This window comes from Aquarana catesbeiana, linkage group LG02 (genome assembly GCF_042186555.1).
Source record: "Aquarana catesbeiana isolate 2022-GZ linkage group LG02, ASM4218655v1, whole genome shotgun sequence".
Lineage (NCBI taxonomy): Eukaryota > Metazoa > Chordata > Amphibia > Anura > Ranidae > Aquarana > Aquarana catesbeiana.
This window is the reverse complement of record NC_133325.1, coordinates 81255518-81272478: the sequence shown is the minus strand read 5'-3', so window position 1 is coordinate 81272478 and position 16961 is coordinate 81255518. Positions and strand designations below refer to the sequence as shown.

At 42.9% G+C, this 16961-nt stretch overlaps 1 protein-coding gene across 3 annotated transcripts in view; it reads right to left on the bottom strand.

The window, feature by feature from the left end:
* Positions 1-16961, bottom strand: part of DYNC2H1 (dynein cytoplasmic 2 heavy chain 1) — a 669732-nt gene that overhangs the window by 493799 nt on the left and 158972 nt on the right. For all 3 annotated transcript variants that reach the window (XM_073613106.1, XM_073613107.1, XM_073613108.1), the window contains exons 33-36: positions 16354-16536; positions 13924-14106; positions 13618-13841; positions 10041-10156 (exon numbers count right to left, since the gene is read on the bottom strand). In XM_073613106.1, the coding sequence (XP_073469207.1) occupies positions 10041-10156; positions 13618-13841; positions 13924-14106; positions 16354-16536 (706 nt within the window). The remainder of the gene's footprint in view (positions 1-10040; positions 10157-13617; positions 13842-13923; positions 14107-16353; positions 16537-16961) is intronic.

Here is a 16961-nt window from a genome sequence, read left to right as displayed (position 1 = left end):
AGCCAAAAAAACACCCACAAAGCATGATGTTTACACCTCCATGTTTGACGGTTTGGATGGTGTTCTTGGGGTCATAGGCAGCATTCCTCCTCCAAACACGGCGAGTTGAGTTGATGCCAAAGTCTCATCTGAGCACAACATTTCACCCAGTTCTCCTCTGAATCATTCAAATATTCATTAGCAAACTTTACATGGGTCTGTACATGTGCTTTCTTGAACAGGGGGAACTTGCGGGCGCTGAAGGATTTCAGTCCTTCATGGCATAGTGTGTTGCCAATTGTTTTCTTGGTGATTATGGTCCCAGCTGCCTTGAGATCATTGACAAGATTCTCCCGTGTAGTTCTGGACTGATTCCTCACCATTCTTATGATCATTGAAACTCCAAACGAGATAAGACCTTGCATGAAGCCCCAGACCGAGGGAGATTGACAGTTATTTTGTGTTTCTTCCATTTGCGATCACACCAACTTTGTCACCTTCTCACCAAGCTGCTTGGCGATGGTCTTGTAGCCCATTCCAGCCTTGTGTAGGTCTACAATCTTGTCCCTGACATGCTTGGACAGCTCTTTGTTCTTGGCCATGGTGGAAATATTGGAATCTGATTGATTGCTTTTGTGGACAAGTGTCTTCTATACAGGTAGCAAGCTGAGTTTAGGAGCACTCCCTTTCAGAGAGTGGTCCTAATCTCAGCTCATTACCTGTATAGAAGACACCTGGGAGCCAGAGATCTTGCTGATTGATAGGCGATCAAATACTTATTTCACTCATTAGAATGCAAATCAATTTATAACTTTTTGAAATGCATTTTTCTGGATATTTTTATTGTTATTCTGTCTCTGACTGTTAAAATAAACGTACCATTAAAATTATAGACTGATCATTTCTTTGTCAGTGGGCAAACGTACAAAATCAGCAGGGGTTAAATACTTTTTTCCCCTCACTAGATAGTTGCCACAAGAACAATTGTCCCTGTTGGAAGCCTGCCCCTTGAATCCTGTACTGGTGACAAATCAAAATGTTGGTTTTACTATTACTTTCAATCCTAGTGACATTTGTGATAAAAAAAAATGAGAGAGAGTGAATCCTCCTAATAGGGACATAGACAGCAATAAAAAACAGACATTGGTTCTAACTCCCTACCACTCTATCCAAATGTAAAAGTTTTCCCTTTAGTTATACTTTAAGAGGATAATGAATTACAATGAATGGGCAGGAAAAAATGATTTGACAACTGAGCTTCAAACCAACTATTGTACAAAAGGCAAATGGGAACAAGTTAATATGAAGGCAAAATGTTTCTACAACCTGCATTGAAAGGGGTTCTTCAGCATAAGAGTGGTTAAAGCAATACATTAACCAATCGGAAAAGTCTTATATAAGCTCTGTTAAAGTAATTTTTTAACATTATTAAATATGCAATTTTCTTAATAAAATTATACTTGGTGATCCTGCTGTGCAAGTCATTGGGCAGGCACTTTTTGTTATTGAAATTATTTCCCTATGTACTGATTGTTTTCCTGTATTGTTACCCTGTCACACACTCTCTCAATATACTGTAGACTACATGTAGCCATGATGGCTCACAATGCACAGGAATGTTCCACTGTTGTCAAGAAACCTGTCCAGAGAAATGTTGTGCACAGTTCTTGAAGTGTGTGCATGTAGACTGGGAGTGCTGCAATGAGGCTGCAGGGAAGTCAGCAGCACAAATTTAAAAAAATAGGATTACAAATTGTAAAAAAAAAAATTTTTTTTAAATGGTAATAATTTATGATACACTGTGTTTTAGCAAACTAAAATGTTACCAAGTTAGGTTATAGATATACGTAAAGCTCTAAAAAATAGAATTTTTATTACAGCTAACCTGTAAAATCCTTTTCTTGGAGTACAACTTGGGACACAGAGCCTTAAGTAATTACTTAAAGCGGGGGTCCAACTATCTATAGTTTTTTTTTTTTTTGAGTTCATTCACAAACTTTTCTTCTCAGCATTACATACTCACATATTGTGTGTAATATGTCCGCCTGTGTCAGATTTCGTTGGAAAGAATAACTTATATTATTCACTGCAGGCGGTTTCCATCTTCATTGTGGGCATTTGAAGCCCACAAGCATTTATTTCCTGGATGTGGTGAATGCTGTGCTCCCAGCATTCACTGCTCGTTCCCGCACATGCTCAGTGGCATCCTGGGAAGCCTGAGACTAGCTCCCAGGAGTCTGGGAGAGGCTAGAGACACGCCTACTCCCACGGGAGGAGAACCAGGAAGTGCAAAGAAGAATAGAAAAATAAAAGGTAATTACTGCGATTTAAATTTTTTAAACGGCATTTCAGCATCTAGGCAAGGAAGAGAATACATACAGATATTGTTCAAAATTTGGGTGGAACCCCGCTTTAATGGGTTATGGACCACTTTCAGGTGTTGACACTGGTATACCCAATCAAGGAAGTTCACTCCCTATATAACAACTCCTCCTTCCAGGAGCACATCAGTTTTTGTAGCAAAGCAATATACTTAAATCCCAAAAGAGGGGAGGGACCTCTGTGTTCCATGATGTACTCCAAGAAAATGATTTTCCAGGTAAGCTGTAATAAAAATCCTATTTTTTTTTTTATCGCACATCATGGGACACAGAGCCTTAAGTAATTACTTATTGGGACGTCCCATAGCAATGCTGTTTGAGGGGAGGAAGACACAACCCGCAGGGTACCCCCAGACTTGAGGACTTATACTGCAGCACACTGCGCCCAAAAGCGATATCCTCATACCTCCTTACAGCCACCTGATATAATTTTTGTGAATGTATGCACTGAAGACCAAGTTGCGGCCTTACAGATCTGAGCCATGGAAGCCTGGTGACGCACTGCTCAAGAAGCACTAACCGCCCTGGTAGAGTGCGTCTTAACTTGAAAAGGAGGAATCTTACCTCTTAATTATAAATTTGAATTATAACTTGCCGAATCCACTTAGCGACAGTGGATTTCGACGCTGCCTGTCCCTTCTTAGGATGATCTAAGCAGAATATATAAGACATCAGTCTTAAGAATCTGAGCAGTTGTCTTTAAATAGATTCTCACTGCTCTCACCACATCAAGACAATATAGTGACTTTTCTTCCCTGGAACATGGTTTTGGAAAAAACAATGGCAGGACAATATTTTGGTTCAGGTGAAAACCTGAAACCACTTTTGGCAAAAGCCTGGACAAGGGCGTAACACCACTCTGTCCTCATGAATAATCAAATATGGCTCTTTACAAGAAAGAGCAGCCAATTCCGAAAACTTCCTTGCTGAGGATAAAGCAACCAAAAATACCAGCTTCCTTGTCAGAAGGACTAAGAGAATATGCTGTATCGGTTCAAATTGCTGTTTCTGTAACACTGATAAAACTAAAATCAAGTTCCAATGGCTTAAATGTCATTTAACTGGTGGACTAATCTGCATCACCCCTTGTATAAAACCCCAGACTAAGAATGCATTTTTTGAAATAAAATCGATAAGGCTGAGACTTGGCCCTTAACAGTACTCAAGGTCAACTTCATCTCTACGCCTAATTGTACAAAGGCAAGAATTCTGCCTCTGATATATCTCCAAGGGTGTCAGCCCTTGGATTCACACCAGGAAACATAAGCCTTCCAGACTCTATAATGTATAGTTCTGGAAGTTGGTTTAACTGTATTATTCACAGTAGAGATAACTGACCCGGAAAGCCCACGTTTCCTCAGAATGTGGGTTTCAATAGAAAGGCCGTTAAATTTAGCTTTCGTAAAGTAGGATGGAATATCGGCCCCTGTGAGAACAGGTCTGGCCTTAGTGGAAGGGACCATGGATCCTCCACTGCCATCTTTATGATTTCTGCATACCATGACCTTCTGGGCCATGCTGGTGCTGATAGAATTACCGGTTTTCTTTCCAGCTTGATCCTGCAAAGAAGTTGAGGCAGCAATTGAATAGGGGGAAATGCATAGATCAGTGAAAGCTGATCCCACGGTATCACCAACGCATCTGTTCTGCATGCGAATGGATCCTTTGTTGTGGACACAAAGTTGACTAACTTTATATTGAACTGGACGCTAGAAGATCTATGTCCGGAGTTCCCCATCTTTGACAAACAGCCCGAAAATATGTCGGGATGAAGAAACCATTCCCCTGGGAATAACTGCTGGCGATTTAAGTAGTTTGCCTGCCAAGTCTCTATTCCCGGAATGAAGACTGCCGATAGGCATGGAATATTTCTTTCTGCCGAAGTTAGAATATGGTTCACCTCTCTCTGCGCTGAGAGGCTCTTGATGCCCCCTTGGTGATTGATATAGGCCACAGCAGTGGCATTGACAGATCAGATCCTGACAGGACAATCCCTTAACCTGGAAGTCCAGGTCTTTAGAGACAGACGCACTGCCCGAATCTCTAGGATGTTGATGAGCAAGGCTCTTCCGGTTCTTGACCACTGTCCCTGGACAGTTGTGTACTTCAGTACTGCTCCCCAGCCTGAAAGGCTGGCATCTGTCATTACCACTTTCCAGATAACAGGTCTGAAGGATTTTCCTTTCAGCAGATTCTGGTTAGTAACCACCAATTGAGGCTTTGGGACACCCTTGGGGACAGCCGCATTGGCAAGTCCAAAGCTTGGATCATCTTGTTAGCAGATAGAATACTGTTTTGCAACAGTCTCGAATGGAACTGGGCATAGGGAACTGCTTCGAATGAAGCCACCATCCTTTCTAACAACCTCATGCAAAGGCAAATGGAAGGATCTCCTTTTGACCTGACCATCTGCACCAACTCTCTTATGGAGTTGTTTTTTTGCTTGGGCAAGGACACCCTTTTTCTGGGCTGTATCTATAATCAGACCCAAATACTCCAGCTTTTTTAGCGGTTTTAAGGGAGACTTCACTAGGTTGAGAACGCAACCCAGACTTTTCCAGGTAACTGGTTGTGATGCGTACACCTTACTCCGAACACCGATTGGTCTATTAGCAATGGATCGTCTAGGTATGCCAAGACTGTTTAAGCCCTGTGCCCTTGACCTGGCTAGGGGTGGGGCTAGCACTTTTGTGAACACTCGGGGTGCTGTAGCTGGCCCGAAGCTGGCTTCAGGCCAGCCTTCAGGGTGCTGTAGCTGGCTTCGAACTGCAGAACCTTTGTTGAGCGGGAAATATATGGACAAGCAGATATGCATCCCTGATGCCGATAGATGCCAGAAGTTTTCCTCCTTGTAGGATAGAAACTACTGACCTGATCGACTCCATAGAAAGGAGCGGATCCTCAGGAACTGATTTAGATTCTTTTAGATCTAGAATGGATCTGTTGAATTTCTGTGTGGATCTGTACATGTACAGGAAACACATGAAAAAGGCAGTGAAGGTTTTAAGAAACCTAAGAAAAAACAGAACTATCAGCTGACTCTACTAGAGGTAGCTTGAAAGAGGCACGAACCATCTCTGTAAGAGATTTGTACCAGCAATCTCTCAGATTGCGAGGCTGAAAAAAGGTTCAACTCCAGTTGTCTCATCTGCAGAGGAGTAATGGGTTTGCCTTTCTTCCTGATCACCTGAGGGTAACCCTTCATCCTCTACCCACTGTTCCCTTGATAAGAGATCTAAGGTGGTGGTGGGGGGGTGATCTAACACGTTTCCTATCCTTGGATAGCGGATGCGATTAAAGTCACTAATTTTCCTTATAGGCCCTGCAGGGCGGAGGAAAAACGCATTTTCGATCATGTATACAGGGGTTGAATGTTTTCTCCTCTTAAGAGTCTGACGGTGGAGGCCGTCGCCACTGCCTAGAGTGGACAAAAAGAGTACCCTTCCTGCTAGAAATCATTTGGATATATTTGATCAAATCTTCCCCATTGAAAAGGGAAACTAGTCAGAAGCCTTTTTGCAAGATGCTTCGGCTGACCAACTTTTTAACCATAGGGTCCTACCCATGTGTTTTAGAACAAGCATGTGTTTTAGCACAAGCTCTATCCATGCTTGGTGGATAGAGTCTTTTATGGCGTCTATGGCAAAACATAGCACCCTTGGTAGGAGGATTTCAACAAAAAATTACAACTTCTTATCTGTTGGATCCTTAAGCATTTGTGCATCTTTATTCATGCTGGAAATCGCGGCATCTACTGCTGGTACTTTCCATCCTTGGTGAATATTTCCTCCATGATAGAGAGCTGAGAAACTCTTCGGAGGGAAAAAATGCTTATCCGGATGATCCCATTCAGCATAAATAAGCCATTCTAGAAATGCATGAAAAAGGCTGTAAAGGTTTTTTTTTTAAAAAAAACCCAAAGGAAGGAAACAAACTTTTAGCTGACTCTGTTAGGAGTAGCATAAAAAGTGGAATGAACCATCTCTGTAAGAGTTTTTACCATCAATCTGTCAGATTGTGAAGTTGCATAAGGTTCATCAACTGTTGTTTGCTCCGCAGAGGAAAATTTGGCTTGTTTTTTCCCCGTGATCACCTGAGGGTAATACCTCATCCTATGCCCACTGTTCCCTTGGAAAAGGGGTTTGAGGTGGGGGAGGGGGATCTAGCACACTTGCTATCCTCTTGGATGGAGGATGCGATTAAAGCCGCTAATCTTCCTTCTAAGCCTTGCAGGGCAGGAGGAAAATGCATCTTCAGTCACGTATACAGGGGCTGAAGTGTGAGAAGCAGTTGCACCACCAATTGCTTCCAATGATTCACCCTGGCTTGCCATGTCAGGTATCTCCGGAGAGGATGACAGCGTGGAGGCATGACTGAAGTTGCCAGCTCCTAGGGGTGGAATCCTTGGTACCTTTGTGGTAGCTCTGGAAGTCTTAGTGCTAAGCACAAAAGGAGAGGCACTTTAAGAAAAAAAAATTATGGTATTTGCTGAACAATAGTTTTTTCAAAAAACAATGTCATCATAAGGATCAGCCTTTGATGCTGAGCAACCATAATATTTCCTGTACTGGAAATGCCTGCTTACACATCATTACATGCCCAGCGCTCCTGTGTCCCTTAGTGTGACAGACTTCTGTCTTCAGCATATGAACTGAGAGCGTCTGTGTTAAGCCTCAGGTGAGAACCTGATTAGGTGCTCTCAGCGTCTTCCGCCCTAGTGTATGCGCCGTGTGCTCCACGTGGACGTGACGTTCCGCACACATCGCCGCCTATCTGTGAGCCACACCCCACTGCAATACCCGCCCCCCTCCTTGTTTTAAAAAACAACACTAGTCCGTGCGTGCGGGTGGCATTCGGGTCTGCAGATGCAGACCCGAAGGGGAGGAGGCGGCGCCAGCCTGCGATGGACGCCAGACTTTTAGAGTCTGTAATGCTATATAGGGGCTGAATGCCTGTCCAAGCTCAACAAGGGCAAGTCTGATAATACAAACAGTGGAAGCTGTTAACGCACCTCTCCAGGAGCGGAGGGGAATTTATGTCAGCAGTGTTTGTTAGGCTCCCAGTTTTAAAGGAAGACTTCACTTTATACAAAAAAAATGCAAATGGCTGTTTTTGTATGTTCATAAACTATTGCTGTACCCCCTTAGATCCCTCAGAAGAGGAACACCATCTGTTCAATTAAGAACCCCCCTCTGGCTGCTGGTACCACACCTGCTGCTATAGCCGGACATAGAACATCGTACAAGGTAAGTGTAATATACTCCCTCTAGAGGAGACATTTTTAAAGGCATACAGAGTATATATATATATATATATATATATATATATATATATATATACACACATATACATATACATATATACACATACACAGAGGAGAAAAAGCATAGGTGGACTTTTTACAGTTCCTAGGCTTCTCCCCTTACCTTATCCTCGCTGCAGGATACTGCTATAATAGCAGATCCAAACTTCACCCATCAGGGCGGGCAGCGTAGTTAAACCTTCAAAGACCGGGTCCCTTTTAATAGGGGTTCCACTCCTTTGGACCTGTATAGCACCCCTCAGGACAACTTTAGGTAATGTAGCAAGACCAAAAAGAGTCCTGGTTCCTAGGGTCCAGCCCTCAGAGAAGCGTTACATTCAAAACTTTGTTTTTCCTATGCCAGGCCCGAGTACCAACCTGTGGCTGCAGTGGCGTGGATGGATCCGGTTGTGGAGGTTTTTTAAATCCAGCATGGATCCCTCCTGGAGCTCCTCAGAGCACATCTTCACTCCTGACCAACACCTTAGACACTGGCAAGAAAAGTGATGTGCTCCTGGAAGGAGGAGAGGTTATATAGGGAGTGAACTTCCTTGATTGGGTATACCAGTGTCAACACCTGAAGGTGGCTCATAACCCATTAAGTAATTACTTAAGGCCCATGATGTACGATAATGAAAAGCCCTTTTTTATCAGGTAGTAACCGCAACATTAATAACAGTAAGGTCAACTAATGGCACCTCAGAAAATTAGAATATTACATAAGACCAATAAAAAAAGAAAGGATTTTTAATACAAACATGTTGGCTTACTGAAAAGTGTGTCTATGTACAGTATAGCTTGCACGCAATACATGGTTGGGGTTCCTTTTGCATGAATTACTGCATCAATGCAGCGTGGCATGGAGATGATCAGCCTGTGGCACTGTTGAGGTGTCATGGAAGCCCAAGTTGCTTTGATAGCGGCCTTCAGCTCATCTGCATTGTTGGGTCTGGTACCTCTCATCTTCCTCTTGACAATACCCCACAGATTCTCTACGGGGTTTTTGTCAGGCGAGTTTTCTGGCTAATCAAGCACAATGATCCCATGATCATGAAACCAGGTATTGGCACTTTTGGCAGCGTGGGCAGGTGCTAAGTCCTGCTGCAAAAATCAGCATCTCCATAAAGCTGGTCAGCAGAGGGAAGCATGAAGTGTTCTATAATTTCCTGGTAGAGGGCTACACTGATTTTTGACTTGATAAAACACAGTGGACCAACACCAGGAGATGACATGGCTCCCCAAATCATCACTGACTGTGTAAACTTCACACTGGACCTCATGCAACTTGGATTCTGTGCCTCTCCACATTTCCTCCAGACTCTCGGACTTTGATTTCCAAATGCAATGTAAAAATTTACTTTCATCCAAAAAAGAGGACAATTCTTTTTTCTCCTTAGCTCAGGTAAGACACTTCTGACGCTTTCTCTGGTCTAGGAGTGGCTTAACACAAGGAATGCGACAATTGGAGCCCATGTCCTGGATATGTCTGTGTTTGGTGGCTCTTGAAGCACTGACACTAGCCGTAGTCCACTCCTTGTGAATCTCCCCCAAATTCTTGAATGGCCTTTGCTTCACAAACCTCTCAAGGCTGCGTTTATCCCTGCTGCTTGTGCACCTTTTTCCACCACACCTTTCCTTCCACTCAACTTTCCATTAATATGCTTGAATACAGCACTCTGAACAGCCAGCTTCTTTAGCAATTACCTACTGTGACTTATCCTCCTTATGGAGGGTGTCAATGATTGTCTTCTGGACAACTGTCAAGTCAGCAGTCTTCCTCATGATTGTGTAACCTACTGAACCAGACTGAGAGGCAATTTAAAGGCTCAGGAAACCTTTACAGATGTTTTGAGTTAATTAGCTGATTAGAGAGTGTGACACCATGAATCTACAATATTGAACTTTTTCACAATATTCAAATTTACTGAGACACTGAATTTTGGGTTTTCACTAGCTGTAAGCCATAATCATCAAAATCAAAAAAGAAATGCTGGAAATATATCACTATGTGTGGAATGAATCTATATAATATAAGTTTCACTTTTTGAATTGAATTACTGAAATAAATTCATTTTCTGATATTCAAATTTTTTGAGATGCACCTGTAGATAATATGCTACAGTTGTCCAGGAGATTTTGCCATGTCTTCTTTTAAACCAAACCAATACAATTTTGACTAATACTTCCTCTTAAATCATTTTTTGGTTCAGTTTTATTTGCTTAACAACAAGGAAGGAAGTTCCTACAAGGCACTGCACTGCACAGCACAGCACACACCTACTGTAAGTGGAGCTTCTGAAATATTGTGTTAACTGCTGTTCTCCCCCTCCGTGTTATGCAAGTTAGAGACACATGAATTCTACATGTTATTTTCTTACTTTTCATTTTCATTCCATTTTTCTTTAATGGCTGAAGTAAATTCCCACATCCACGGAGGACGGTCTTCAGTGCACGCAATCCCCAATCATAATGCTGTTGAGGTGTCAAGAGCTCCCTGTAATATAAAGGTTCAAGTAAATTCTTAAAGAGGTGTTTCATTTAAAGTTGAATTGCAGAGAAACAAATAAAGTGATGGCATGCTTGTCAGGGAGCGATTTACCTGCCAAAGGATGTGTGTTTCTATACAGCAGTCTCTGAGATTTGAACAGCTCTGCCACACTGCATAGCTCTGCCTGACAGGACAGGAGACCTGATTTTTTTTTTTTTTTTTTTGCTGCATTTAAAGTGATGATTGTAAACACAATTTTTTTTTTAATAACGGGTTTACACGTACCTGCTCTCTCAGGTTCCTCGCCGGTGCTCCTGGCTCCCCCTCTTGTTGATGTGCCCCCATAACATGCCGCTTGCTATAGGGGCACACTTGCAGACTCGCTCCCAAGCTGCACTGCCTGTATCCAAAGACACTGACAGCGTGGCTCAGCCCCCCTCCCACAGAATTTGCCTGACAGCAGTGGAAGCCAATGGCTCTTACTGCCTCAGCAAGGTCTGTGAGAACGGGGATAGCCGCTATAGTCAGACACAGAGCTGGATCGATTGAAGACTCAGGGGGGGTTGAGAGGCATACTATATACCTAAACATTTTTACCCTAATGCAGTGAATGCATTAGGGTAAAAATGTGTAGGCTTTAGAACCACTTTAAGTAACACTCACAGGTCTTGCCTATGACTGGACAGTGAAAGGAGAAGACTCAAACCAATAAGTTAATTTCTTTCTAGTTTTGTTCTTTTCTCCTATCAGCATGGTGCTTGTATTGCAAAACAACTGATTGGCTCTTTGCACTCTTTCTGTCTCTCCAGTCTGAGCTCTGTTGTACAAGGACTGCAAGAGGCTGATACCAAGTAAAAAGGAGGTACTGAAACACTACTTCCGAAAATACACAGGCTTCACTTCCCTTGTTATTTTTTTAAAACGCCTAACTCTATGTTTAATGTCTCTTTAAAAAATTAATTTGGGCCAAGCTGGCCCAAACAAACTACTTACTGCACCAACAGGTGTGCTTGCTGGGTGAGCTGTATTAACTGTATGCAACCAAAGCTACATATGGCATACTTCGGTGTGGTCCGGCAGTGGGATAGAAACTTACTGCCCCACTCCCAGAACAAAACAGAGTTGGGCTGAGTGCTGTTTAGTCATTCATCGGAAGCTCTGTATTCTATGACTAAATACAAAGCTTCCTCTGATTGCCTGAGATGGAAAGGTGGGCTGATAACATCACAAACTCCGCCTCAGTCAATCAGAGGAAACTCAACTCTGCGGGTGGTTGCACTGAACCCTCCTGCCCAGGTGCAGCTGGTGTAATGTACAGGAGTACACCAGTTGCTACGTGTCATCCCAGTGTAACAGAGCAGAGAAAGCTTTCCCTAGGCTCTGATGTGTCTTATGACCACACTAGGAGGAGCTTGGGAAAAAGAGCCTGCGTTCGAGTCCATGCTGTATCTGAGGTCTGTGTTGGGAGTTTGGGAGATTTAGGGGGAGTAGAAACAAAAGGATTTATGGCAGGGGCAATGGCTTTATATTGATGGGGGGGTTGGGGTTGTGCTAGAAGATGGATGTCAATCTTGTCTAGAATGGGGATTTGGGGGGTAGTCATTTTTGGTTTATAGTGGCAAGAGAGAAATGTACTTCTGAACTGTGCCTTCTGTACATAGCATGTGCCTCAAATCTGTACGTAGCACACTCCTGAACCCTGCACTCTTTACACCGCGCACTTCTGATCTCTGCATATCATGCACGCTTAAATCCTGCACTCTGTACACCGCACACTCCTAAATCCTTCACTTTGTACACCGCGCACTCCTAAATCCTTCACTTTGTACACCGCGTACACTTAAACTCTGCATACTGTAAACTGTGCACTCCTGATCTCCTGATCTCTGCACTCTGTACACCCCTAAATCCTTCACTCTGTACACTGCGCAAACCTAAATGCTGCATTCTGTAAACAGGGCACTCCTGATCTCTGCACTCTGTACACCGTGCACTCTTAAACCCTTCACTCTGTACACTGCACACACCTAAACTTTGCATTCTGTAAACCGTGCACTCCTAAACCTTACACTCTGTATGTAGCACACTCCTGAACCATGCACTCTTTACACAGCACACTTCTGATTTCCGCACCTTGTACATAGCGCATTCCTGATCTCTACACTCTGCACATCGCAAACTCCTAGCAGAGCAGAACAGTGTGGGGCAAGAGAGTGTAAGGACCTGCTGCAGCGCTCTGTGCTCACATGCAGGGAGATCCATTGGGACCTGTGTGCTGAGGGACTGAGCCAAAGCCAGGATTACAGGAGTTTCCCCAGGCAATCCAGAAGTGAGTGGACATCTGACCAAAGGGACCGTTGCTGCTGGGTCGCCATGACCTGTTGCCACTAGAGAGACTGAGCCCTTAGGAACTGACTGCACAGCTAATAGCCCTATTACTTCCTGTAGGCCTTGTTGTGAATGTTCTCATGTGCACCAATGGTACAATCAGCCCCCAACATTAGCCATCTGTAGATTTGGGAAAAAAGACTGCCCATTTACACCCACCAAAGACCTTTTGCTAGATGATTAGTTTAGAGGTTCCCCCCAGGGGACACTACACGGGACTTAGTCATTCTATTTGGGTGCATCCTAAGCTAATAACAGTACCCCTATCCATTGCACAGTTAATGTTTTTACCCATTGTTTTTTGTTGATTTATGCATTGATCCCAATCTAGTGGTACAGAACTCTATTTAAAGTCACTTTGCTATAGAGATTACCTTGTATAGTGGACTGTGTCTGAATCTATCCCCTGCGTGTTCATTTATGCCCATACCATCATTTATCCTAATCTATACAAATACACCGAGTTTATTTACCACTAAACAGTCTTGTGTCTAATTACTGGTCTTAGCCCACAACCAAGGTAAAAGGTATCTATGCTCATGTTTCTATAAGCACTTGCAGTTACTTTCATTCAACCAAATCTGGAGCCGAGATCGTTCTTGGAGTTGAGGCACAGAACACAGAACCCAAATTACCAAGCGTCTCCTTCGGAGTAGTGCTACACATTTAACAGTTTACATATCCTAACCTAATAGGGTGAGATGTCACCAGCTCGCCTCTCCACCTTGTGCAATCAGAGAACACTTTGCTGTCACTGAGAGGATTCCAAGTGTTCCCTGAATGGTACCCATGCCACGCAAACAACCTCCTGTTTTCACAATGCAGCAGGGTAATTGCTTGGTATTAGACCCAAAAGCAAGTGGAGATCACTGTAGAAGCGGTGCATACTACAGTGATTTCTAACTTACACAGGGATCCACAGGTATGGCACATACATACTTACATTGGTCTAACCTGGTCAAATGTAAGTATGTAAAAATTGCTATACCTGGAATTCAACTTAAAATGAGCTTTAAATTGGATTTCAGGGGTAGTTCTTCAGCTGTTGCTATTAATAAATAGGTTTGAAGGATAATTACCTAGCTAGGTTGAAGATGGCCACTAGCTTCCTGCCAAGTGCTTTGGCCTCCTTGAACCCTTCTGAGTAGAGGATGACTTCGGCAATAAGCTCATTGTCAGGTCGAGACATGGCGACAGGCCGGAATAACTGTTTTAGGTTATCTGGTAACTTTTGGCGCCCACCGTAACCCTTGCCAGCAGGGTTCATAGTTATAAAAATACCAGAATTGGAATCTAGCTCCACCTAAACAGAAAACAAAAATGGTCAAACACGCATCTAATCATCTGCTAGTGAATAAAGATATCCAATGATAACTAAACGTTACCTCTTTTCCTAGAAGTTCACAGAAAGATTTTTGATTCTTAAGAGCATCTTGAATGGTCTGAATTTGCATGGAGACAGCAGAAAGCACAGCTTCCTCAAGCCTGTTGAATTCATCAAAGCAACCCCAAGCTCCACACTTCACTAATCCTACAAAGATCCTTCCCATGGATTTTACATCAATACCCTGGGAGAAACATGCAGAAAGGAACATATTATGGCCCTTCCTTTTATAATGATATCACAAAAACTATACACAAGCATGACTGGCTCAGATACTCAAGCTATTTAAAATTACTTTCCGTGGCGTAGCACATACTGTATAAAATATCACCAGGTTCCTGCAGCTGTACTTCTTAATGCATAGTAGAGAAGGACGCATACACCTCGCCCAAGTTACAGAAGCAAAGAGGTCCTTCAAAGATCACACAATGTAGCATATTTTACCAAAGGAGCAAAGAAACCCAGGCTGGGGCACAACCAGGCTCATAATTATACCAGTGCTGAAAAATAAGTCAGTTACAGTGTATGTATAGCCAAAACCTTTTTTTTGTTTAAGAAAGAGTAATGATAGGTTAAACCCACTAACAGTTCATTTCTTGTAGTCTTGTACCATCGGGGAATTTTAAACAGGGGAGTTTTAATCTTAAGGTCAATTCACAACAGTGCGTTGATCTGGTACACACCATTTGTTTTTTTGCGTTCAACCCAGCAGGTTGAACAAAAAAAAAACGTCAGCTACAGCCAGAGCCGCTGTATTCACTATGCAAAGTACAGCAATCTCCCACACTGAGCTATTGTGTTCAGACAGGGGACAGGGGACAGGGGACCGGGGACCGGGGACCGGGGACCGGGGACCCCCCCCCCCCCCCCCCTCCCCCCACACACACACCAGAACACTATGATCAGCACTTTCCAACATTGGCTGAGAGCGCTGATCGGGAGTCGGTCGACTAATGGTCTTCCAGCATGCTCCTCCGACATACACACGGGCCAAATGGCCAGCTTCTGACAGACAGACCAACATACACGCGGGCCAAATGTCGGGCTTTTTTTGAACTGGTAAATGTCTCCCGACATTCGGCCCGTGTGTACCTGGCTTTAGACAGTTGTCACTTGAATAGAGGTGCCTATTAGAAAATTTCCCAACACTTTTTTGTCCCAGTGACAATGATCACCAGAATAAATAGAGAGGGTGAATATACGCAGAGGGGACAAAGAAAGCAAAGAAACTTGAATGGGCTTGTAATACTTACCTACTCTATCCAGAATGCAAATTTGCAAAGCAGGGTAAACAAAGCCTTAGAACAGTCATTCAATCTACTGAGCTGCATTTGGTGTGAGTTTTAAATGTGTGAAATGCGGGATTTTAACACCAACATCTACATAAGCCCTTAAGTGTAACTAAATGCTCTCAATCAACATTAACTATTTCTAATCTTTATGTTGCTAGCATTAGTACATAGATAGGAAGGTATACTATATTTATGTCATACTTACATGCTCGGTTTAATGGTTTTGCACAGAGCAGCTTCGATCCTCCTATTCAAGGGTCCTCTGCTGGCGCTCTGGGCTCATCCTCCTCTTTATGTGCCACCACAGGAAGCCTTTGTCATTAGAATTTATTGGCAGCAGCAGGAGCCAATGGTTCCTCCTGCTCTCAATGAGTCCAGTGAGGAGGGAGAAAGAGCAGCGCCACTGCTCTCGGGCACAGTGCTGGATCGAGACTGGGCTCAGGCAAGTATTTGTGGGGGGTCAGCTAACAATAGAAGATGTTTTACCCTAAAGTGAAACTTTACCCATAACAACTTGCTAAAAATAGCAGGAAACATACATCCCACATTAATAATTATGCTACCAAAATTAGTGTGTGCTGTAAATTGCCTTCAGCATTGTTTCAGTTTTTTCTTGCCAGAGGCTGCCATTTTGCTGAAGCCTAGAGCCCCTAAACAGCAGTAAATCTTTAGGCTGTCAGCAGATCTGTATCTACAAATTTGGCACAGTGCCTAGAAATAGAGAGTGACTAAGCATGTACAGAGCAGGGTGAGACAGTCTATTATTGGATTTTAAACAGTATAGGCACTTTATTTTAACGTTTAACATAGCTGTACCTGCAAAAGTGGCCAACCTGAAGTGATCTAGCAGGACTTAATTTTCCTACTAAAGTTCCACTTTAATGCAGAGAATGCATTAAGGTAAAAAATACTCACCCTTTACAGCCACTTTACATAGTGTTTTCAGTTTGTGGTGCTCAGATACAATTCAGTTCCACTTTAAGAAGGATCCAACCTTTTTGAAATCTCTTATTCATCAATCAGTCTGATTCAAGCTCTGGCATTTTCGATTATGTTATATTTGGCAACTTATTTCAAAACAAGCAATATTTTTGATAAGATTTTCCAACATTTTTTATTAGGCATAAATGACATTTTACCTCATCACAGTTGAAAACCAAAACTTGCCGTCCCAGTAGACCACCCAAGGCTTTCACAGATTCTGTTTTCCCAGTTCCTGCAGGGCCGTATGGGTTTCCTCCTAGCCCCATCCTAATGGCCTGAGTCAGTGTAAGATAGCATTTATCTGTTAGAGGAGTGTATACCAGCTTGGGTGCATTGCCCTGGAAGAAAAACAAAATGCCTTTGTAAATGCAAACAGAAAAAAAATGCTTGCCACATAAATTACAGGGAAGGGAGGGCCATTCTTATAGAGGGCTTGCAAAGGCACTGCACTTTGCTCTGCATAGGCATTGTGACAGAATCTCTTTAAAATCTGCATATACCACAACTTTTCTTCTCTACAGCGAGCTCCAAATTGTATGGTCTGATGTATTTTATAAAATGGCACAAAGAAAATGACTTGTTCCCACAGAATCCAGCCTGGATCGTTTTTTTCATGGTAACTCAGTGGTTAGCATGTTCAACTTGCATTCAGAACTGACCAGAATTCTCTATGCATGCATCGTGGCATATTTTCTAAAGTATTTAAGAATGTTCAGATTGTGTAAAAATTTACTTGAATTTTCCAGTCTTTTGAGGAAAAAAT